Genomic DNA, 25,173 nt, shown 5'->3' with positions numbered 1-25,173 from the left:
CAGCTTTGAGAAAATGGGCTGTGAATGTCGATAATGCTACAGTTAAAGGAATACTTCTAGGAATAGTCTACCTTTTGAGTACTATATAATCTCCGTCTGTTACCGTGTGTGCTTTTTCAGATGCCACTCCACCAATTTTACACATGGAGTCTAGTTTATGCAGCATAAGTAGTACCTCTCAGTCTGCAAAAACCAGCTGCGTATTTGCTTCTGTCTCTCAGGCGGAGCTCTCCGAGTCTGAGAAATAACCCCTCATCGAGTCGTAATGACGTGCAGCACGGTTACCTTGACCAGAGGAGAGCAACTAGAGTTGATCTAGAGAGAACTTGTTCACTTCCCATTAATCCCATTGTACTGAAAATGGCTGCAATCCACCTAGAAGGTGCTCGACCATTTCTAAATTACAGTGATACCGATGTTAACCGGTGCCAGGGTGGAAAAGAAGGTATGGTATGTTTGTTCTTTTAAGTTGGATCCATACTTGGGGTTCAACGTTGCTTGCTCCTTTTTTGCAAACTAAATCATGGCAACCACTGGATCAGTTATTGCAGGTGGAGGCTGATCTTCTTGTTTGTGTTATAGCCCCAAAGCTCCACTGGAACCATCATCATTGATTTATTTGCAAAAGCATGACTGTTTTGGAAAAACTGAATATATAACTCTAGCGGAGAGGTGAACTGTGCTTGCAGGGAGATTCATGAAGTTTCTGAGGTCTCGTATGTTTTCAAATGATTTTTATGCTTCGGTTTGTGGTCATCACGTGAAATTATTATAAAAGCTGTGAATACAAGAATCTTCACCTGCCATCTTCTACAACGCAGCAGGCTACAACTTCTCAAACCCCACAGGCGAGTTGTTATCAGCCCACTGAAGGGTCGTTATCAGTCCCACTGATATGACCACTAGGTGGTCTCCTCCAGGTAGTTATCTCAAGAGCTCTTTGATCTGGTTATCGCCTCATGTAGAGGCGGTCATTACGCCCTGCTGAAAGTTGTAGCATCTGCACGATTAAGACAATCAGCTGGTTAGACTTTGTTCTGCTTTCTTGTTAGGAAAATAACCACAGCTTGTATTAAAGAGTGTCCTTTCCCTCATGAAGCTGTGCTATGAAGCACCCCCCAGAGATTTTACACGTACTTCTTCACACAACCGTTAATAGATAAGAACTGATATACAATCTTGATTGCTCCATATTGATCAGTGAATATACTTTGCTTCCCTAGATTTTACCAGAGAGTCCCATTAAGAGCAAACTTTCCTTTACTTGAAGCAGAGATGCAGCCAAGGTAGCACCAGCTACCCATGGATCTTTGGCCAACAGAGGTGGCCAGTAGGTAGTGGGCACCTACCTGAGACGTGGGACTGGCAACCACTTATAATAGCTAGTCAATGGGCTGATAACATCTGTAAAGGAGCTAATACCAAAAGTTCAAAAGTAAAATGCTGAATACGTCTATGAATTTGCTGGGGAGTTTTTTTTAGCAATAACAGTCAAAAAACTGTAAAACCAAACCACTAATAACTAAAAATATCAAATGTCTGGATTAAAGCACACTAATGTGAACATCCCATCAAAACAGCAGCGCACCCTCCCTCACACATTAAACCTCATCTACTTCACTTCACACATACTATTGTGTTTCCACGCTCGTAAGTGTTTAAGTGCGAGCATCTGTGTGTGTGTGCGTGAGTTAGTGCGAAAGCCTCGGGCTGTCCCCTCAGCACTGCGTCTGTATCGACCTGCAGTGGAAAACAGGCCTGTACTCGGCCATGTAGGCCAGGAAGTCGATAGGGACATCAGAATGAGGGCAGCCGTCCAAAACGGCATCACAATGTGCCCAGAGGCCGCGCACTAACACACACATGCGCACACACAGAGTATACATACAAAGGCTTGGCCATTTTTCAAATAGCCTTGGATTTATGGTTTATAAATCCCCCAGATGGTGATTCATGTGTAATCTGTCTGTAATGGTTACTTGATAAACACAGTTTCAAACCTTCTTGGACTGCTTTTCTATTGTATTAGCAGACACTGGAGTCACTGGATCATTATCATTTATATTGCACGTGTAATTGTGTGTAATTGCATTGGATTGTTGAGACATTTCCATATGAATACATTAGCAAGAATTTACTGTCTCGTGCGTCTGCTTCCTCTTTACTGAAAATAGTCTATAAAAAACTTTGCTCCATGCATGACCTTTACAGGGAAACGTTTTCGCTGACACGTGAATCAAGAAAAACTGTAACACAAGATGCCACCAAATAATGTGAGACGATTCACGGTTAAATAAAATCAGATATTACTAAAAAAGAATGGGGCAGATGTGACTTAAGGTGTTTTTGCCCTGTGGTGTTTAGTCCATTTAAATCAGACTGGTTGACCTTTAACCTTGGTGCGGTTCGTTTGTGCAGATGTGAACACAGTAATTGCACTCGGGTGCGGACCAAACCAACTGCACCAAGACCCTCTGACGGAGGTGGCCTTGGTGTGGTACCAAATGAACTCCAGATCGATTCATTTATGGTAACAAAGCACCAAGTGTATGTTACAATTATGAGCTAAAAAAGGTCCCGTAGCCACTTATGCTTAGTATTCTAGGACACAGTGAGGTATTATTGATGTGCAAAGGTCTGTACAGGCTAAGCTCTCAGTGTTCTCCAACAGCCCAGAACAAAGCACCTTCTTCCTGTATTTACTTTTGTTACTCCCCCCCATACACATACTCTCACATGATTTGCAGTGACACATTTTTATTTACTTGGATTTTTCTCTGTGTGAAAAGAAATGACTTTTCCACTGATAGTATATTCCAAATGAGGCATAATTTACAAATGGAACATCATGTTCGATTACATAAACATGAAACTAGTGATTGAGACTGGAACGTGTTAACTGAGGTAGTAAATCAAGATTTAAATAATCTTCTATACTATGAGGCTTATTTCTGCAAGCAGAGAAGTCTCCCCCTGCTGGCTATTAGAAAGAATGCAGACAGTTTACTATTCAGGCTTGTGTCCATCTTTTACATACAGTCTGTGGTGAACACCGGTCGTAAGATTATACTGGAGTTCATTAGTGTTAACAACCATTGATTTCTAATGTATCAATGTGAATTTTTCATGTGTTGCAGATTGCATAGCTGCTGTATCTGATATAAGCTTTAATCCAGAGGCTTACAGAGCAGCAGGTATAGATGTTTTCAACCTGGCTGGCCCAGGAGGGGAATCCAACCTTCCACCCTTGCAGCATTTAGTCGCTCAGCTAAGGGACAACAGAGTTCCTGCCTCTGTATCAGCAATTCCACTGACAGATTACTCCATCAAACTGCGGCAATAATATGTGAAAACAAAAATGATGTCTCTGGGTTTAGTTGAAAAATAGGTTTGGCACTCTTATCAGGCAGCAGCTTTGATAACTGCGAGCAAGAAACTGGATAAGTTGAGTTTAAATCATTGTGCCTGGCACTGGGGGAAAAAAATAAAGAGTTTTGTTCTAAAATGAGATATTTGAGAAATTTTTTTATGTGGTCGAGTGAAAACTGTACTTTGAAAATATGACAAAATGCCAGGGGAGAAATAAAGCAGAACTGTTCATAGCTAGATGACCGTGGATTTTTCATTTCATCCAGCGAGTTTCTTTTTAAAGGGTCTCATAAACGCAGCAGTCCTAGGATTTTCTGAGCCATGAAATAGTTCAACTAAACCAAAAAGATTAAAATGAAATAAAAAAAAACTCCTCTGGCATCTACTGGAAACGCCGACTTTAGCCAAGTGCAAACATTTTCGGCTTGTAATCATCTATATGTGAACATCTAAATAATCCATCTGAAGATGAAGAGTTGCTACTTTAAACATCTTTGCCTTGGCGCTTTAGCTAAGGTGTTAATTCAAGCATCGCTGGGTGACATCTTAATGCCGCCACCGCCCGCCCTTTCTTCCTTTGAACCGCACATCAGATGACTGTTTTCAATTATACAAATTAAACTTACTTATGAGGGAAGGGAGGGGGGGTCTTGATCACACATGCACAGAGATCATACAGGCTAAACATCCCAAGTGGGAAATGGTCTGGGACACTGTAAAATAGATCTGTGCCGGGGGAAATGAGCCAAACCGCCGAGATTGCCGCTATGCTGCTTTAAGGTTCCTTCCCGCTCGTGTTAATGTCTTTCCAGTGGTGCCTTCAGTTCTTCCCCCTGCCAGGGCCATCTAGCTCGTTTGATTTGCAGCAGCTCAGTGGAATGAAGCCACGATAGCCACAGCATCATCTCCCCCGCCTCACGTCCTATAGGGATTGAGAGGCCTTGTGCTGTGTTATTACTGAATATAGCAAGGCGCTGTTGGACGTACACGCATGCACGGATGAGCAGCTATGCTCACAGGCGCACTTAGTGCACACATCAGTGCACACACAAGTATTACAGCATCTATCAGAGAGAAGCTAAAGTGCAGCAGATGTTTGTGTTTCAGCTGCAGGAATGGCTTCTCTCTCTTTTTTTCCTTCTCGTCCTCATGTTCCCTCTCGCTGCTGAAAAGGCTTAGGCCAACAGGAATCAATGGCTCAAAAGACACCTCATGTTTCGACTTCTCAGTGGCAAATTACAGTGCCCTCACCTAAGCGGTGTTTTTTTGAAGGCAAGTCGCTCTGTTTTTCTCGCTCCTTTGAAAGAGGGGGGATTGGCTATTGAGGGGAAAGAGCAGCAGACGTTTGGTTTCAGAAGGCCGTTATCGTCACACGAGGCTCCGACCTATGTCAACGCGGCATTGTGCTTAACGGCTGATATGCCCACCTGTTCCAGTTCAACGCGGGCACAGGCACGGAAGCTCACGCCGGCCGTAAAGCTGCAAGCACGCACAAATACTTTCACAAAGAGAAATCACAAATGGCTGGACTCAATTCTTCAGCGCAGTTTAGGCCCGCTCGTTCTGAATGCACGAGTTAAAAAGAGATAAACAGAGACGACAGGTTTGGTTTCTGCATGCTCCACGGATCTATTATGGCCGCCTGTTCACTCAAACCTTCATCTAAACATGGGAAGTGCGCTGAATGAAAAGAAGGTCAGTGGCTGATGTCTACAAAAAAAGAAAAAAGCTTCGTTTTGCATGCTCTTTCTACCCCACACTCCTACGCAGTTTCCCTAGGCAGCAGGGACAGTCTCATAATACATACACATGCATTACTGCCCCACTTATCCTGCTCTATCACCTGTTACGTGATATACGCCAAGCACATAGGGTACATACTGTGACTGTGTCTATATGATACCAGGATTTTAAAAGCCAGCAAACACGGGTGTAAAGTGGCTTCTAACAGTGTGGAGGCTGGCTTCAGTGGTCAAACAAGAAGCATTTATTCAAAAGTCACACTGAAGCAGACTGGGTTGATATAACTGATAACGCTTACTTATGTCCTTTAAAAAGGTGCAAAAGTCTTCATTCATATTCTGCAGGCTGTGTGAGGTGTTTGGAATGACTCTTTGGTCCTTTGATTACTTTAGCAGACATGGTGGATAATTAGTCATTCATGCAGTCAAATTAAAGATTTAATTGGAATTTAAATCTTGCACAAGGTTGGAAAGATTAACAATCGCTCTCGAGTGATCCGCGCTTTTTCCGCGTACGACAATAAAACTCACCAAACTCACTTCCACTGATACAACTTGGCAGGTTGAAATCTTTTTCTTTTTTTTAAATGATATGAAAATGAATTTGTCATAAAATCTATTTGTATACTAGGGTTTTGCATTGCATTTAAAATGATGATGATCTAACCACCTATCATTAGTCCAACAGCAGGGGGAGGGGCAATGTGTCTATTAATAATAATTCCCCTTACATGTTAATTATTTGCAGCGCTTAATTCAAAAAGGAGGTAAACCAAAAAAGCTAGCATAATAAAATTATAAATTACATCAGTGCACCAACACAAAATGACCACTTCAATATCGACGCAGCAAAGTGCGACATTAAGCTCTTAAAATGATAAGAAATGACTCTTTTTTAAAGCCATTTTTAAGCCAAGTATCTGATTAAAAATCCGCCAAAGCTAGAGCCCCCTAGTGGTGACATTAAAAACATTGACAGTACTGTATGTTCAACCCAACCCCCCTTCTATCCCCCCAAATCTACTACCTAGCTGCACAAACTTTTATATATTATAAACCTGTTTTTTCTCTTTTTTTTAGCATGAAATTGGCCAATTTGAAAGATACTGAAGATCAGCACAAAGTATGAGCAGTCAGCTAAAATGCTTGGCGTCGGTTTCTGCCTTTAAAAGTCCATTGAAGCCTAAGGCAGGAGAGGGTAAATGGGCAGGGAGTGGGAAGAGGAGCGAGGAGGGGAGATGAGGCCAATTGGACTGCAGTGGGATGTAGGAGTGGAAGCACAAACTGACGGATGGAAGAAATTCCGTGGTATAAAGGGGAGGATAAATTAAAAAGGAGAAATGTGGGGTGAACGGATAGATTGGATGAAGGGCAGACAGATGACGGTTTAAATGGATGATTGGTGGCATGGGCACTGAGAGCGAGCCTGTGTGTGTGTGTGTGTATGTGCACACTCCAAAGGTGCAGATTAGATCACTGTTATGACTGCACAAGCCCCCAGGACGCAGAAGATAAACATCAACCGATAACCTACACATTTATTCCCACCTCTGCACCATCGCCACTTCCTCCCCCTCTATTCTTCTCTGATCCACACTTCCTCCTCTTCCATCCATTTACCAGCTCTTCCCTCTTTTTATTTTAAAACTCCATCTCTCTTTCTTTTCCTGCCCTCACTAACTACATCTAAGAGTCCCGGGGCAGTGCACTAGATCACGCTTCTCAATAAACCCGTCAAGCTCTCCTCAGCCGCCCCCCCCTCACCCCGTCTCCCCTTAGCTTTCCGAAACACAATAACAGCAACTCTGAACGCCCCTCCCAACAATACCGCCATCGATCACTTTGCTATCTGGAACACACACATCTATCACTACAGTGGAGTTTACTGCAGGCTTGGTGCCCACTGAAGGCCCGTCTGCTCTGCTCTATAAAGCTTTGCAAATGTTTTCATGTCTCAAACCCCAATATCCCAAACAGTAAGCCCCAAAAACTGAATTTTATGTTCTGTGCCAGCATAATGACATTTGTGGTGTTCTTGATGTAACCTGCGCATGCTTAACCAAAGTCAGGTAACAGCGGCACCAAGCTAAGCAGGGGACTATAGATGCCCTTCTATCCAGTCACTTTTCAGTTCTTTCTGGAGGATCCTCAAGCTTTCCCAGTACAGACCAAATATAAAATCTCCTCAGCGAGTTCTGGGTCTAAGCCAGGATCTCCTCCCAGTTGGGCATGCCTGGAAATTCTCCAAAGGGAGGCACCCAGGAAGCATCCAAACCACCTCAACTAGGTCCTATTGACAGTGCAGCAACAGTGTTTGGTCCCCATTAGAACACGGAGGCACGCCAAATCAGGTTGCATGTTAAACTTCAGCACTGCAGGTAACATTTCACCATGTAGTAAACAGTCACAAAAACACCTGATTTAAATCTGAGCAGCAGAAAAAATGCTAACTATGCTAGCAACTGCTAAATACTCAGATACAAAGGTACAGTATAAATAGCATTCACTGCAATAAAATCAAATTTATTAGTCGCCTGCTTTGATTTCAGCACCGTGGAGTTAATATGAGCAGTGGGACAGCTGATAGCTGGCATAGATGGCACACAGTTTTGAGTTTAGTGGATTAAAATAGCAAATATACATAATGGAAGATGCATGCATCAAACGTCTTGTTTGTCCACAAAAAGCATCCACGCCTACAAAAAATACAGGACTCTGTAGTTTTCTTAGGGCAATGCACCTGCTTATCTCCGAGACTGGATGAGCGTTTGCAAAGAAACGTGTCAAAAACCACACACAAGCACACAGAGACTCCTTTTACAATGACATAAAACATGCATGAAGCACCTGCAACACTCTCTAAAGATGGAGACCTTAATTTTTTATGAATTGATAAAGGTTTTCACCGTGAGCCACAAATGTATCCACTGCTTTTAGCTATAAACTATTTGGTATCGGTCATAACAAGCAGGTGAAGTAACACCTGGAGTTTTCTAACAGCTTCTCATCGCGTATAATCATATAAATATTTATGTCCTGAAAATGCACAAAGTTTGAATGCATTTTTTAAATTAAATTTGATTTTAGCTCACCAGCTGTTGCTGCTTCACATCCGATGTCATTTAAATAACCTATTAGCATTAGCATGCAACACAAGAGCCACCAAGGGCATGCGAATGTGTTTGGTCTGTGAGTAATCTCCTAAAACTGTATTTTGCTCTAAAAGGCCTGGGATCTGTTTGGTGAGTGCAGAGGGAAAAGAGAGGTAACTATTGTGGGTCTGGTGATGGGAGAGAAAAAAATACCTGTAAAAGAGGGATTGTGAAGAGTTGGACTCCACAGGGAAGAAAAAGGCAGGTTGGGCAGAGACGAGCAGCAGCTCTCTGACATCCTGTTTGTGCCCACCGCCCTCCTCTTTGCATTACAATTCATTCTCTGCATGAGTCAAGGTTAGACCTGACAGCTCTGCAACTGTGTATGGATATGTGAGCTTTGTGGGTGTATGTGTGTTCAGGTGTATGCTTTGCAGCGCCCATATAAAACAGATGGGGGAGATGGAAATGAAGAGAATCAGACTGAGAAGAAGAGACCAGACAGATAGATTTATAGGTAGGAAGTAGAGTGCACACTCTGTCAGTGAGGGTGGGTGGACGGCACCCTCAGGTTTGGACAAAAAAACTCAGATTAATCCCTCATGCATGGCTGGAGGTTTGATTCCAACTTAGATTCTATTGTAAGGTCGGGCCAGAAGGCTTCCAGAGACTAATGGACTGATTTTTATGTCTTGTTCTTAAATATTTCATCACAAAAAAAGACAAGTAATTTATACTTGTGGCTACATTTTGTTTTGAAAAGCTGCCGAAACACAACCAGACATTTAACCTTTAAATTGCTCTGAATTAACTCTGTGTGGAGGTGAGCAGCTCATTTTAAATAGACTGAGATAAATTTTGTTCTTTAGTCTTTTCTTGTTATAAAGATAATTTCATTAAAAGTGCTGCAGAAGGCACAGCTACAACAGACACGATTAGAAGGTCCTGAAGGTGAAACCTACAAGATAGCCGCTTGTTACAGCCCCCACCTGTCACTCAAAGCCTGCTTGCCCTTGACCTTAAGCCTTGATAAAGTTGTTACTGCTGAGTTAAACTCATTAAACATCCCTCATTTCTTTATATTTTGCTTCCATGACCAGACTTCCTTGTCATTTTTAAGGTGGTCTTGAGCAATTATTCTCTAGGATTTCTGAGGGACTCTCAAAGTTCTTCTTTGGACATTGGTTGCTTTAAAAAAAATTCAGTCCAGTCCTTGTACCCAACCAATTTTAGGGGCATGTTTTTGAGATGAAGCATTCAAGCATAAAGAAGTCGCAAAGAACTTAGCAAAGAAGCACAAGCTTATCACTAAAAGAAATGTCTTCAGTTAAATCTAGAAAAAATACAGATAAATAATACAGACAGGCATAAAAATGTATTTTTGTATAAATACGGTCATTCCCAAAGAGCTATTATCCAAAAGCCGGCATTTCTCAGCATGGTGTGCAGTGTTTCCTTAAAGAATTTCAGGAAACCAGACAAGTTTCCTCAGTTTTTGTCTTACACATAACAAGTGATGGGAGCAACAGATGAACAGCATCTGAAAGTCATGTCCTCTAAGAAATAGGAAAGAAATCCAGAAAAGATCTGACAGAAGACCTGAGAGACACATCTGGCACGTCAGCTGATCCATCTATTGTTCGCCAAACCCTCATCAGAAACAGTCTCAGTGGAAAGATGGCTGTCAAAAAGCAATTCTTAAGGCAGGGAAACAGAGAGGAAAGGCTGACGGATGCCAAATTGCACAAGAGCTGAAGTAGAAATCTGTGGCAACAGGTCTGATGGAGTGATGAATCCAAATTTGAAAATTTTGTTCCAAATCATCGTCAATATGTACAGACAGGTCAGGAGAGAGATTCAATAATAAGTGTCTGCAGCAGAATTACGAACCCAGAAAAGTAAAATTAGATTTTTAGCAAGTATACAATACCACCTGGAAAGAGTCTGATCAGCAACAGCTTCATTTTTCATCGTGAAAGTGATCCAGAACGCATTGCCAATGCAGTAAAAGCATAACTGGAAAAACAGCTCAGACATCAACATTATTGAAGCAGAAAACAGAACAAAAGGCAGAAACAGCAAAAAAAGAGCTTTGAATGTCCTTCAAGAAACCTGCAGAATTATTCCTGAAGACTATTTAAAGAAATTACAGAAAGCTGCCTCAGAGAGATCAGACTATGATGAAGAATAAAGGTGGTCATATCAAATATTGACCTTATACACTGTATTTCCTTGTATGTTTGCACGTGTTTCAATAAATCACTGCAGCTATTTCTCATACCCCTAGAAAAATGTAATCAAAAAAAGACTTTTACACAATGTTATACTTAAACAGACTAAAACTGCTTTGTGCGCCTGTTGAAAAACCATTTATTCCTGCTCACGCTTGCTTTCAGATTCAGCCTCAAGTGGTTGCTTATGGAATTGCACCTTTTACATAGAAATGCACATTAATGAACAATTTTATGCCACTTGAATATTTTTCTCTGCCGTACACTAACCGAGAGATTACGGGGTGCGTTCGAGGTGCAGGATACTGCAAGTTCTCATTTTCAAGTTACACCTGCTCCTCTTTCAGCATTATTAGTTTAATGTATCATCTTCCATGGAATACCACTCACAACAATGAGTCAACCTGCCACCCAGCCAGTCATGAAAGCCATTTCATTTGGCGTTTTGAATTTTCCGAGAACGGCTTGCCTTTCCTGGGAAACAGCGCAGGAGAAGTGATACGACAGAAAATTATGATTTGTTTAGAACAAAACTGGATTGGTACCATGTGCATGAGCAAACACGGTAATGAATGTCACATAGTTGGATTTATTCAGCCATTAATCCAAGAGAAAGACTTCACAGCGATGGTCACGCTGCTTGTTTGACAAGCATTAGATGTCACAGAAAACAACCAATTAGCACCAAAGAGTGAAACAAAATCGAACAATAAGGACACGCAGGATTATCCCCTTAAAAAAAAAGTGTCTGAAAACCTGCATATGATTTATATTGCAGGAGATGTTCCGCACACTGATAGCAGGTGGTGCTGACCTTTCTGTGACCTTTGAATGCCATGTGATCAGACCCTTTCAAGTTTCAGCGCTGTCTAATGTCACCGGGCCGGCTCTCACGTGGTCTCACAGTTACACTCATGCAAGTTAACCAGCCCAATAAATGTATGCAAAAGGCCAGCGTGTGCATTCTGCATACGAGACAAGTTTCAAAGCCAGAGGTGATTTGTTGGGGTTGAATATCAGCGACTGAGTCCCAGTATTTTGGGGAGAATTCTCACCCAAATGTATCGCTTTATGCCCAGATTACATCTTAATTACCCATGCAGGTCTCCATGTACTACTAAGAGTGGACAGTAGCATTAAACTACGATGAATCGCATGGTTGGGTGATGTTTTTAAAATTTTCCAATCGACCATTATCACACTATATAATATCTGATATATTTAAAGATGTATTTGTGAGTGTGTTCGCTTTAAAATCTACTTAACTAGTAAACTTAAGAACCATCATCAAGCAGATGGACAACTTGCAGTGTTGACATTAACAAAAAGGGTAGTTTGGTATTGGTGTTTTGTCCTACATTATTCTAAATGGACCACACAATGCTAGGTTTCCATGGCACTACATTTAAAAGTTACGGAGAGAATCTTTGTCAGTGTCTGTGTACAGCTTCTCATTAAGCTGAGGTCATCATCATCACAACAAGAAGGAAGCTGGCATCGTTTTGTGGTGCTAAAGTCAATTATTTAGCAAACTCAAAGAGACAAACCATCAAAGGAGCAACTTCCAACAATGAAAAGTTATGCAACGAAGTCATGGACGGACTTGGTCGGCAACCAATACCACATATATTCATCCAGTTGTCCAACCCTAGAGCATCAAGCATGGTGACTTCTGTCCCAGTGCTTGGTAACTTGGTATAAGGGGATAGGAGGACATTTTTATACCATGCCCTCAAAGGCACAAATGGTGTTGCACATGGTTGTACAGAAGAGGACAGAGCCAAGAAATTGCAGGAAGATTTTTTTTAAAAACAGTTGGAGAGAGACACCTGATCTCTATCAACATTTTCACCTCGGGAAACCTGGCAAACGGTAACAAACAGCACAAGTTATACTTGGATTGGACTTTTAGAAAGTTACAAAAGTTGCAAAATACAGTGAACCTCAAATCTGCCGTGGGCAAGGGGTCTTAGGAGGGTTCAGACTGTTTGACAAGCCAACATGTACTTGTACTTGGCCTGTGTAAGAACAATGCTTCTAAACCTGCAACCAAGATTCAACAGTGTCTCTGTTGACTTTTGTTGACTCCATGACTTTTCTCTCTGTAAGTGCACACATTCACAGGTTCTCTTCATAACTGTACAGACACTCCTACTACACTACTACAAAGTTGTTTTCGCACGTGCAGCCCAGAAAATCTAGGACGAAACACAACAGGACAGTAGCTGAAAATGGTCTTTCGAACATCCCAGACTTCATTCTCAACACTGTAAATGATACAGATCTGTGGGTGAATGTGTTGTCTAAAGTAGACCTGCACTGGTGCAAATCAGCTCAGTCAGACATCGAGTGGACTGATACTGGAGTCCCGGCAAGTTAAACACCCCTTTTATGTCTGATCCCATTGTGTCCTCACATGCTTCTCCTTTAGGTCACGTCTAGCAAGGTTCACGGCTGCAGAGCAGGTGTGAAAACGGCTCAGGAGATATGGTATTAGGACCAGATATTTACTGAAAACCGTGGTCTATTTCAAACTTTATTCGTGCAGGTAAAGGAAGGTTATAATTCAGTAAAACCCTGAGTCCCAGTGATTAGCGAATAATAGCGCCAACTAACGCAGGTAAGTCTACCGCTGTCTGTAATTCTGATGGCTCTTTTAGCCAAACAAGAGCCTCGGTCCACGAATGTTGCTCCTAATCCCGAATTCCTCTCCTTCTCCACAATAATGAGCTCCTCTCAGACTCATGAGTTGACAGAGGTAAAGCATTTAGCACGCTTCAATGGAGAAAGAGGGAAAGAGTGGGAGTGCAGAGAGAAAGAGAGGAAGATACAGGCCAAAGAGGGATAAAGCGAGGGATGTGGGGAAGAAGGGGTAGAAAAATCTACTGAGACATGCATGAGGTAAGCTCTCCCTCTGGCAAGGCAGAGTAATGCCGCTGCACAGAACAAACGCAATGGCTGACTATTGACGACGAGCAGAAGAAAGGAAGCAGAGGAAGGAAGGAGAGAAACAGACAGAGAAGAAGGGATGTTTCAAAGGACAGATATACATAAACCGAAAGGTTTAAGGGAGAGCATCATTGTGTTTTCTTAGTCTCTGAGGATTCAGTTGTTTTTCTGCCCGTCACTACAGCCCAGGGACATGATGTGAACAACGTGGGGACTATGTTTGTGTGTGAGTGAGTGTGTGTGTGTGTGTATGTGTGTCACGTGGTGTGTATTCTGCGTATTTACGTGGGTGGAAATGTGTGTGTGCCGCACTGAAAACATGTGCATGCTTCATTCGTTTCAAGGCCAAGTGATGAAATTCTCTTCTTTCAGAAAAAAACCACTCAGACACAAATACACACAAGAACACGGTTTTACACACATACACACACAAAACACTGCTTTCCACAGCTCAATTGATAAGGTAAGGACTGTGTACATGCTTTTAAAACAGTGTACTTGACTTGAATAAGAAGGCCAATGAGCTGCAGCCACTGCAGAGAGACAGAAACACTCAAATGTATCGAACGGTTCTTGACGTGCTGAATTAGATTAATCAGGGAAAACGTTCGGAAAGGAAAGGAAGAGGAAACACTCAAAAACAGCAGACGAGCGTGATCTCCCGGCTGCAAAAAAGGGAGAAATGTAGCCAACATGGCTGACAGTGGGGAAAAGAAGGATGAGACAATCACGAGGAGATCATCAGCTAGCTGATGCATGCATTCAGTAACGAATGCAGAATACACAAGACGCAAGTCAAGGCGCACACTTAGTACAATAAATCCATCACCAGAGCCACATCTTCACAATCTGCCCGGCTACTGTGCCCTCACTACTTTTTCAGCACGACATGCACAGTATGTAGTATGAGTGTCAAATGAGGTGTTGCACTCGGAGGTCTGGTCTCAGTAGGACATAGCAGATCAAAAGTCACTCATGGCGACTGTGATTATTAGCTCAAATCCTGCTCCCTATCCTTGCTACGTTTTGATCCACTAACATCTGTGACTTTCAATTTTTCAAACTTTCTGAGCAGGGATAGTTCAATATTCTAAGATACACAGAGTGATCATCCAGCTAGGAAGTCAAAAGGCTTGTTACAGTTACCAAGTGTGACGCTGACTGAAACTAATGGAGTTTAGTGTTCGAATCTCAAATTTTCTGTTGTATCTTCCTATTAACAACAAGTACTGTGTGAGTAAAGTATTTCATAAGCGGTGAACAAGTTAAGTCATGACTTTAGGTTACTGACACACTGCACTGGAAGCAGGAGTTGTATTTCTTGAATGCTGACAAATACTCTTGCTTAGGCAGTTCAATGGTAGATATCTTTTAGAGCTACAAAAATGTGTTCTGCTTCACAACAGGAACAAAAAATTAATTTATGTTAGTTACAAAATTCTGACAAAAAGCACAACAACTTTCTCAGTTTCTAAAGAACAAGTAAAAAAGGGCCCGAGTTGTTACTGAGACATTCCACAATACCTAACAGTGACAATCACGACTATCACATCTGCTGCTGGGGCAGGTGGTTAGCACGGTTGCCTCACAGCAAGAAGGTCCTGGGTTTGAATCCACCTTCTGCCCGGAGACTTTCTGTGTGGATGTTTGGATGTTCTCCCTGTGTTTATGCGGGTTCTCTTGGGGTTCTCTGACTTCCTCCCACAGTCCACAGACTTGCAGTCAGTGGGGTTAGGTTACCTGCTGATTCTTAATTGGCCATAGGTAGGAATGTGAGTGTTAGCGATACACTGGCGACTTGTTAAGGTGTACTAAGTAGCTCACTTTACTTGAGGGGACCATAAGTAAGAGTGACATAATCTTGCAGCAGGGAGGAAGTACTAAGTAAGTAGTTTCACTACTTGAAGGGACAAAAGAGAATAACTAAGGCTGGAGTGATGATGATGACTGTATTGTGCTGCTGGGTGTTGTTGCCAAGTTCATCTGGAAGAAAGTGTGGTGTTGGATCAGTATATGGATAATTATGGACTATCATTAACAGATTATTCATTAACAGCCTATAGACTCGCCCAGCTGGTTCTAAGTAATCATTATGTAGTACAAGTCCTGAATCAGGAATTAGCAGTTAAGTACTGATAAATAACACATTCTTCACACATTCTTCAGTACCCAAGTAACCTTACTGCAGTGTTACATTAACATTTATTATAATAGGCTTCAAATTATGCAGTGCTATTGCACTGCGTTGTCTAGTGTTGAACTTTACTTTGTGCTTGTGCCCTAAATAAACGTTCATTATGATGTGTTAAAGGTGAAAAATTGGAATTTCCCTGGAGTTTAGCTTTGAGGATGCACACTTCAGTTGTGGGTTCAACCTTTCAGCCTCCACCTAGGGTAAGGATACTATTAGGTTAACATCCACCTGCTTTTATGAAGCATTTGGAGAACTGCAGTACTAAATTTAAGAGCCAGTAACCTGAGGTTTCTAAAAATGCTCCTCTTTCACATGTGGCTAACACAGCGTTTTAACTTCAACTCTAAGTTTGTCACCAGCAATCAGGTGGATCTGAAGAAGTGATGGAATCGAGATGAAGTGACTTAAGTGGAGAAATTTAGTGTCATAAACACAGGTGTGATTTACCCTGCACTCAGGACACGGGGTCATTACAGATGTGGAAGCCGGCACACTCACGCAAGAAACAAAAACGCAATCTAAGCCCACATAAACTTTTCAATTTGTTGACCCTGTAATGTAACAACGGACACACCTGCTCATTCACAGCCTCACCTCTACCACACACTCACACATCCACACAAACATCCACAGCGAGACCTTAGACACACGGTCGTGATACATCACCACCTACACACAGCGGTGTCAGCCACAGACAACTGCTCCTGAGCCCCAGCAGAGGAAAGACATTCATCATTATGACATTACAAAAACACACACACACACACTGAGAGAAAACGACATAAAACAACGCTGCAGCTGCTGATGCGTGAAGACGACTCCATCAAATCATATATCACACACACTGTACATGTTTCCCACTAAAATAACACCATTATGAACAAAAACAGTCATAACAGAATCATCTGCTGATGAATCTTTCCTCATTGGATGCCTGTGTGTGTCATGTTAAGCCTCTTTCTTTAGCCTGGGAGAGAGAAAAAGCCACCATCGCCACCATCATCGCTACCTGTCTTCTTCTTTTTTTTTACCCCCTCTTTTTCTTTTAATCTCCACTTCTGATAGGACACCATTTAAATCCAACCAGATGTCTGTCCAGGGAGTCGTATGCTGTCAAACCATCACTCCTCCTCCTCCCTCTTTCATACTTTTCCGTCTGTGCACCTCTCCCACTCTGCCCATGTCAATTTTCACCATGCTCCTTCCACTGATCTCTCTTCGCTGCCATTTCACATCTGAGATTAGTCAGATGTACCAGTCTGATCATCTGCATGGGCCGTGATTTGCCAGAAGGTGTAATCTACTTCCTGTAATTGTAAAGAGCTGAGTTTTCATTGGACTGCACATCTAATTGACGCGACGGACATCGACGACAGCAGAGACATAGGTCTAACCTGAAAGGACTCTGGTCAGACCTGCCAAGATCGTGCAAAATTTCTGGTTGTTATTTGAGGCAGAAATGGTAAATAATTACCAGTTTTGTGATAAATACAGATACAATTTGCACTTTTTTGAGGGTTCATTTTATGCACATCTTCAAACCTTGAAATGTGGCGACTGTTTCCTGTGAGTCTGAGGAAAGCATGCAAGCATCAGCATTTTTACAACCCCTCCTTTTGGAAGCGGTACAGCTGAATATAACATAATTTATGTTTTTTTTAGTCACGCAGTGATACTGATTGGCAAAATATGCAAATGTACTTCCAGCGTGACCTTTTTTTCCCCCCCGCTGAAACACTAAAGGGAATATCTGATTTTGGATTTCTTGTGATCACCGGTTTGAAATTTCCTGTTAAGTGACATTTGGATCAAGGTCTGCATAGCAATGGTCAAATTTAAATAGAATGAATTAAAATAAGCATTAGTGGCGCTAACAGCTTTCCTAGCACACTCGACAGGCCGCCTCCTTATTCTTCCTTCAAAAAACCTCGTGGTCTGTCCTCCTTCTCCTCCTCCTCACATGCATTTCTCATGAGAACACTTTGCTGCTGCCAGTCTCTACCCTTTAAGCCGGGTGAAATTCCTCATCGGTTAATAGTTACATTTCAGATTTTAATTATTGCTGAAGAAACGAACTCAACTCAGTTGAAAAACTTGCACGATTGCATCATTGGTACCAGCTGCAAAGCTTAAGGCGTGCAGGCAAACAATACGGATTGTTCTGAATCAGTGAAAACATGGTGGAAAGCAGTGACAGCACTCTGGAGATTTTTCAGCCTTCAAAGAGGGACGAGTCTGAAGTGTGGTTGTAGCTCTCTCGGTACGAGGCTGCTAAGTGAAGCCAGTCACCCTGTCTGCAGTGCAGGAAGAAAGAAAATTACTAAGAAAGAAGGCAAGCAGTACTTTACATTGAATGGAAAGTAATTGACTTTAGGTCAATGGAAGGCTTTCAGACTTCAGAATGGAGTGAGATGTCACAGTTTGTCTGTCAGGCTTGCTAATATTTTAACGATTATGTAAACTGAAGCTTTCTGTGTTATCTACTCTTTAAAAAAACACAACATGCTGTCCTGCTGCTGTATGCATCATTTATCAGCAGAATCCAGTCACCCATCGCTTCCATAAACTCATCACATCCCCCTGTGAACATATTTTCTTTGCATGTCATTACATGAAATCTAAAGGAAAGTGTCTGAAGAATTGTATTTCAATTGTTGGGCTCATTGCCATTGTCCTTAATGTATTGTGAAGCCTTATTTGTATTTCCTATGCACACTGTGACCGGATAAACTCAAATGCATGCATGGTCTACGTGTAATCTTGACATAAAGTTTTCTACCGCCTCATACTTGTCTGTCCCAGGACCCTCACAGCTGCATGATCTGCAGGGGGGTCAGAAAGGGGAAGTGAAGCGACGAGTGGGAGGGAGGGTCATAAAGACATTCCGTGGGAAGCTATACATTCGGGTTATGCATACACCCTGCAAGCATTTGCTGTTTTCAAGTCTCTAGTTAGTAATCCCGTGTTTACTCAGATTTTAGCTTCACGGTTGGTCATTAATGTGTAAAAACGATTGCTGAAGGCCGAACCTCTTCAGCCTGGATGTGTGATGGACCCCGAAGAACATTACAGTTCTCCACCAGATGGGGATTCAACACTCAGCTTAAGGAGGTGAAGAATGTCACATAGTTCCCAGGGACAGGCAGAGACAGTCTCGGCTTCAGAGTCAAAGTAAGAGTGGAAAGAAAAGGGCACAGGTCTACCACAATTTTTCCTGATTCTCTCACTTTACCCCTTATTTGTGTTTTCAGGCTCGATAGGAGTGAGTAGAGGGAGACCATTAGTCCCATTTATTTTCCATATTAGCTATGATGTCAGCTAATATTTGTCAAGTCTGATGTTGTCAGGGGCTGTCACCATCAACGAGGGAGCTGCTACTGGAAGGGAACAGGAAGGGGGAATGAAGCCAATTCCCGACCTGATCACAGTCATAAGGAATCAGCAGAGTGAAAGAATTTCAGAGGTGTATCATGTGGGAGGAAGTAAAAGACCTGACATGAATGCAAATGTTTTTTTTTGTACATTGCTCCTGGAAAAATAGAGCTGTTAAAAAAACAATGATACAAACAAAAAAAAGTGAAAAGATCACTAAGAGCACCTCTTGTGAGCTCGAGAGGCGTGTTCACGTAAATACAAAGTGTCATCTCCATAAGTGCTATCTAGTTCAACCTGTCCGCCTCCTTACCGGCTGGGTAAGAGGGCACAGATAGGCCTGTCTAATTCCTGCGACACACATTATTCATAAATCCTTCACTCCGGGGCAGATATACACACAACTGGCGATGCAAAGCACATCAGAAGGAGAAGGCTTTCTGGAAGCGCGATGATTTCCTCGTCCACCCCCGCCAGTTATACACGGGGTCCACGCTGTCAGCAACGATGACACTGATTAATGAGAAAGCCATCGCTTCACTATAACATCTGGGTGATACACTACACAGAGAGTCAATGGAGGGAGACTCTGCAGGGTAAAGTGCGTGCCCTGGCCTTTTATCACTGTGGAGGATGAATAATTCTTGATTAATGCAGTTTTGGAGTATTGTAGAGCGTACAGCTTCCTACAGTGATACAGAGAAACCGTTACCGGTCTCTTTTGGTTTAGTGACACTTAAAAACAGCAAAGTTTATGTGTGACCACTTTATCAGAGATTTGATGTATCACAAGCAGCTCAACCAGAGTCATTTTGCCTTAAAGATTTGTGGTTTTTATCACATTTTGGGGGCCAGAATGACGTCAAATTGTACAGCAAAGCAACAATAACAGAGCCAAACTAACATCTGCATTTGCTTTATAATGAATTATTTCATATCACTTGGTAGGAAACTGACTTTCGAGTCCCATTTATGATATTACGACATTTTTTATGTAGTTGTAATAAAGTGCAGCTAGTTTAGGGTGCGATCTTTTTCATAGCTACGTTTATATAGCAAAAAAAAGAGATTCACTGCACTGATTGAGAAATATGTTTAAAATGTAACATATCTGGTGCTGATTGGAATGTATGAGACATGTTTAGTTTTGTGGCTATTAATTAACCAGAGGTGGTTTTACTGAACCTGGAAGTGATGAGCAAAGGGTGGATCTTGACTGACAAGCCTTTAGCTAATAAGCATATCCTGGATAACCCATTTTCTGGCTGTGATTTAGAAAATGGACTGAATGTTCAATTCAACATGAGCCAAAACTAGTGAGCGACGCCAAACACTGACCAGGAAATGTTTGCTGAGATCACAGAGTGAGAAGAGGGTCGTTTTCCCAAAGACTTCCATACAAAAAGGAGTCGCCTCCTGCTGTCTGTCTATTAAAAAGAATGAAAGTTTAAACCGCTTCCATGTTGGCTCCACTTTCATGTTACTTTTATTTAAAAACAGTGAACATTTGGTCATTTTTGGATGTTTAAACAACCAGGCAGTAACTGCTTTGGCCTTTTATAGAATCAAATTGGTCGTTAAATATGATAAATGATAAAATGATATTATCCTTCTGTGTGCTGTCAGTGAACATGACCGATATCAGCCAATACCGATATTTCTCCCTAGTCCATTATGTATGCATATATATTAGTATAAATATACATTTATATTACTGTATTTAATATTCACTGAACAGACACATTTTCCTTCGCTTCACAGGCAATTTTTCAACGTGACTTACACAGAATTTGTAAGCTACAAATGCATAAAGGGTCTCTTATCCATGACATTTATTATTTACATGTTTCTTTACCATAGCATTAATATTAATTATGCATTTTATGGAAGACACTTAATCTCCACATGCATTATTGTATTTATTGTAATGCTGTTTTATGACATTTGTAGATTAGTGTCCTCAAAGTGAAGCATTATGAGGTTTTTTCATAACTCCCCCAACACACACACACACACACACACACACACACTTACTCTTCGTTACTTTTGTTCTATGCTTTTACACCATGAGTCACCAGAAGTTAAGTGCAGCAGCAATCGAACATACACTGACTGCACACTGAAAAAAAGACCTTCATGAGAAAATGAAAAGAAGAGCCACAGCACAGCCTGCGTGCACGTTTTCTCTCCTGAGGACGGAGAGAGGGGAAAAAAAAGAAAGAAAGAACACGAGCCTTCAACAAATAGGCGCCGTGAGCTGAGGGGACATAAGTGGGACATGCGCTGCATGTGGAAAAAAACACATCATGCCGGGATGAAACCCTCCCTTTGTCCCTGCTCGACAAATTCCGGAGTTTAACTGAATTACAACAAATCCAATTGAACCACGGGACACAAGTCATCCGTGCATTCCCAAATGTGCTGAAAAAGCCGCGGTGCTGCTGCTGCTGCTCTTCCAGTCGCTCGGATTGTTTCCCCCCTCATCAAAGAGTCCAAAGTGAGGAGAAAAACACGGGATGAGAGCGCAAAAAAAAAAAGAAAAAAGAAAAGGAAAACGCCTGTGGTGGAGTTGATCGAGTCTCGTGTGACTGAGAACACTTCTGTTTCCCACCCTGCGATTTTATTTATTTTTATTTTATTGCAACCACAGATCCACTCCGTCGGTCTTTATGGGTCTCGGCATCGTGCGCTCCCGAAGCCCGCCGCACGGTCCCGACCCCACCGCTTCCAGCCCGGCGAGAGCCGGGGAAAGAAATGAGGATGGGCGGCTGCCGCAAATTAAAGCAACTTCCCCTCCTCTGCTCCACGGAGCGAGATGGAAAAGCCGATGCTCTAAATGTTCCCAGAGTCGACCTGACTGGATACAACAATTTGACGACACACGCCGGATAATACAGCTTAATAAAGACGGGGTTTATTCACGGCGGTGGCATTAATTTCCCATAATGGCGTTCATTCATCACCATCCTGTCTATAGCTGATAACAGCCGCGGGCGCTCCTGCGATCCCCGCACAATTTATCGACGGATATTAATAACAACAAGCCATAACTAACACAATAAAACACAGATACAGTCACACCGGCTCCAGCCTTCATTCTGACCCCGATTCTGGTCACATATCAAGTAGCAGAGCAACATTTCCACATCGGACAGCTGCTTTTCAGGACAGTATAAAGCACACACACACACAGACACACGCGCGCACACACACACACACAAACACACACCACTGGCGGACAAGAAGAAGAGCCGAATAACTCACATTCTGTCCCCGGGAACGAGCAGGCGGCTCTCCACCATCATATCGGGCAGAAAATCCAGATTGTAGGATGAAGTCATGTTGCCTTCCTGCCCTGTGTATGAGTGTGTGCGTACAGTACCGTCCGTGTGTGTGTGAGAGAGAGTGTGAGAGAGTGTGTGTGCGCCTCCGCCGCTGTGCGCCCTGCCTGATAAATAAAGGAGCGTCGCTCTCGCCCAAACTGCGCCTGGCCGCGGAGACGGAGAGGGACAGGTGCAAGAGCCGAGGCCTCCCCAAAGGCAGTGTAGCCAGCCGCACACACTCTGTCCGCATCCAGCAGTTGTCACATTCTCCTCTTCCTGCCCCCCATTCGCTTTTTCCCTCTCTCTCTGTCTCTCTCTCTCTCTCTCTCTCTCTACCTCCCGCTTTTCTTCCGCCGGTCCTGTCTGAAAAACCGTTCCGCAACAGCGCAACTGACGGACTGTTGGAGAGCCAGGTGTCGAGCCGTGGAGGCGTGGCGCATAGCGCTGCAGCTGATCTTTAACTATTAGGTCTCCTCGGCTACCAGAGCGCGCCGTTCACCACAGACGAGAATGCTTTCACATCTACACACGATGTTCCGAGCAGGAGGCGGCTTCAATCGTTTATGTTCGGGTAGTCTCCAAACGCAGTCGGCGCCGAGACGCAGAGTTTAACCTCTGAGATAAAGCTAACCGCGCACAAATATTAGAATGATCGGAACATTTAACCATTAAATATCTTCCACTGGATTTAATCGTGGTTTCTAGCCAGTGTTCTTGTGGCATCATGCTTTTAAAGATTCTATTACTTTTGCTAATGACACAAAATAATAATAATAATACTAATAATAAATGTTTGTTCCTCAAGAAGAAATGTACTTAACCTCTCAGCATCTACCAGCTCAGCAGTGACCTGCTGCTTAGTTTAGATCTAAACAAACATAGTTTCAGAAACTCGAAGGTTTCACCTTTTAAATCTTGCATGTATTTGTCCTCCTGTTTCTCTTGTGATTTTCATTTGGGAATGCCACATAGGTGAGAATTCAATGATGGGTGTTAAGAGCTTAAAGATGGCTTAGCCTAAGCTCAAACGTGGATGCACTAACCAGTTACTGGAAATCATGGATAGATATTTATTATGTTAATGGCTTTATGGAACTACAAGCGATGTTCTCTACATCTTTGCATACAGACTTCTGCACATCTACACACAGGGGCTTCCTTTATTTCAGTATGGCCACTCTGCTGATGAAGCAGGAGCGCTGCCAATCAAAATATATGGAAGCATGCATTGGCTTCCTTTGTAGCAGGAAGGCTGTAATTCCACAGTCTTCCTCAGGAAAATGGACTTCAGTGCATTTATTTTACAGAGCTGTAAAATTCCACCTTATGTTATTGATATGGGGAAATTACAAAAAAAAAACAACCTCAAATTGGGCTTCCTGGATCATATGTCACCATCTCTCAGATAATAACCACAAACACTCTCACACCAGCATAACCCACTGGGTTGTTTCAGTGTGAGCCTGTTTTCAGTCTGACTGAATTAAGGGAACAGGCATCATGAGGCCACAATAATCTATCAACAAACCAAATATCAGTTTAGTGGATTCTTACTTTCCAGTAAGCTAATGAGTGCTCCGCAGTCATGCTTCAGTGTGGTAACTTCATAAAAGAACGGCCGGTTAGTTGATTTAGAATCAAATGAGTTGGCCATATTTGGAGAGGTGCAGTTACGCTCTGGGACAGCCTTGTAATAATGAACCTGCTCATAATTTGCTGCAAATTTGCTGACTCGCTTTTACGCTGCATTAATTGTGTGGATCCAGCATGCCTCCCCGTGGAACCCGTGTGGGCCTGAACGCACCCCTGCGCAGTACAACCGCCAGGTTGCCCCACTTCCTTCGTCCTCCTCCAATGGAGAAAAGAGGGGAGGCACTCCAGTGAAATAATGAGGCTCTCTTAGACTGAGAGAGGCGGCTCTCTGGGGGAAGAATATGAGTATCTGGGTCAATGGGAGAAAAAAAAAAAGCTCACTATGCGCACATACAGCAGGGTAAGTGTATGGTGTGGGTGGGACTTGGCCCGCGGCTGTGCTCGGGGGTCAGCTTGCATGTTTACTTGCGAGAACTCGGGTCACAGTGTGGATGGGAAACGCTGATCCTACATCAGTGCCTTAGGGCTTGGAGTGTCCCAGGAGTGGGGACGACTCTGCATGTTTCACCACACTCGACCCTCATCAGACCAGGGGTTGTGCTGAACATTATATAACGAACTGCTGCATGACAATGGGCTGCGTTCCCATAGCAGGCTGTCATTTTCAGGCCTGACCTGGTGCTCACGAACACCGTTTTCAGATGGCGGCTCACAAGAAGAAGAAAGACCTCCATATTTTGGATTCACCACATCACTTTTATTGCAAACCAAGCGACTGGTCAAATTTAAATCAGGTAAGGTTTGTGATTTTTATAGGTGGAGTCACTAAACTTTCTGATTGCATTTCATACTCCTACTTCATCGTTCCCCCTGAAAAAATTGCAATTTATTTGCATTTCTTTGTTACATCAGACGAGAAAATCTTGAAACATGGGCACACATCACCGAAACATGGCTCATTACAGCTAAACAGCCGATTCAAATGTCTCCCAAAATGTCATTTAGGCATCTGAACACAACATAAGTTGATTGACTGTATTACCCCAAAGACTTGGTCACAGTCAACATCACACAGTATTACTGACTGAAAACCATGCTGAAAATGACAGCAGCCACTACCCTTACATTTTAAACGGCTTAAAGCTAAAACTGCATGTCTGTGTTTGGCCAAAGCTTCTACGCACACATCTCACAGCGTGGCCGCTGCAGCATAAATACATCAGGTTTGAAATGAGTGAACTGAACATGCAAATGTAGTGCATGTCCCCTAATTTGTTTCCAACTATAAACAAATCTTTGTATCACAGA

The 25,173-nt window shown here is 42.6% G+C and overlaps 1 protein-coding gene across 32 annotated transcripts in view; it reads right to left on the bottom strand.

Annotated features, from left to right (window-relative positions):
* celf2 (cugbp, Elav-like family member 2) overlaps positions 1–25,173 on the bottom strand; it is a 236,708-nt gene that overhangs the window by 135,337 nt on the left and 76,198 nt on the right. The window contains exon 1 of one of the 32 annotated variants that reach the window (XM_019346853.2): positions 22,214–22,794. The exons of 27 other annotated variants lie outside the window; for them this stretch is intronic. In XM_019346853.2, coding sequence (XP_019202398.1) covers positions 22,214–22,290 — 77 coding nt within the window. In that variant the 5' untranslated portion in view covers positions 22,291–22,794. Of the gene's footprint in view, positions 1–22,213; positions 22,795–25,173 lie in introns of those variants that run through there. 4 more of the 32 variants (XM_019346860.2, XM_005475849.4, XM_019346863.2 and 1 more) reach the window with 4 other exon arrangements.

This window comes from Oreochromis niloticus, linkage group LG17 (assembly GCF_001858045.2).
Source record: "Oreochromis niloticus isolate F11D_XX linkage group LG17, O_niloticus_UMD_NMBU, whole genome shotgun sequence".
NCBI classification, from domain to species: Eukaryota; Metazoa; Chordata; class Actinopteri; order Cichliformes; family Cichlidae; genus Oreochromis; species Oreochromis niloticus.
This window is presented reverse-complemented; position numbering and strand designations above follow the sequence as displayed.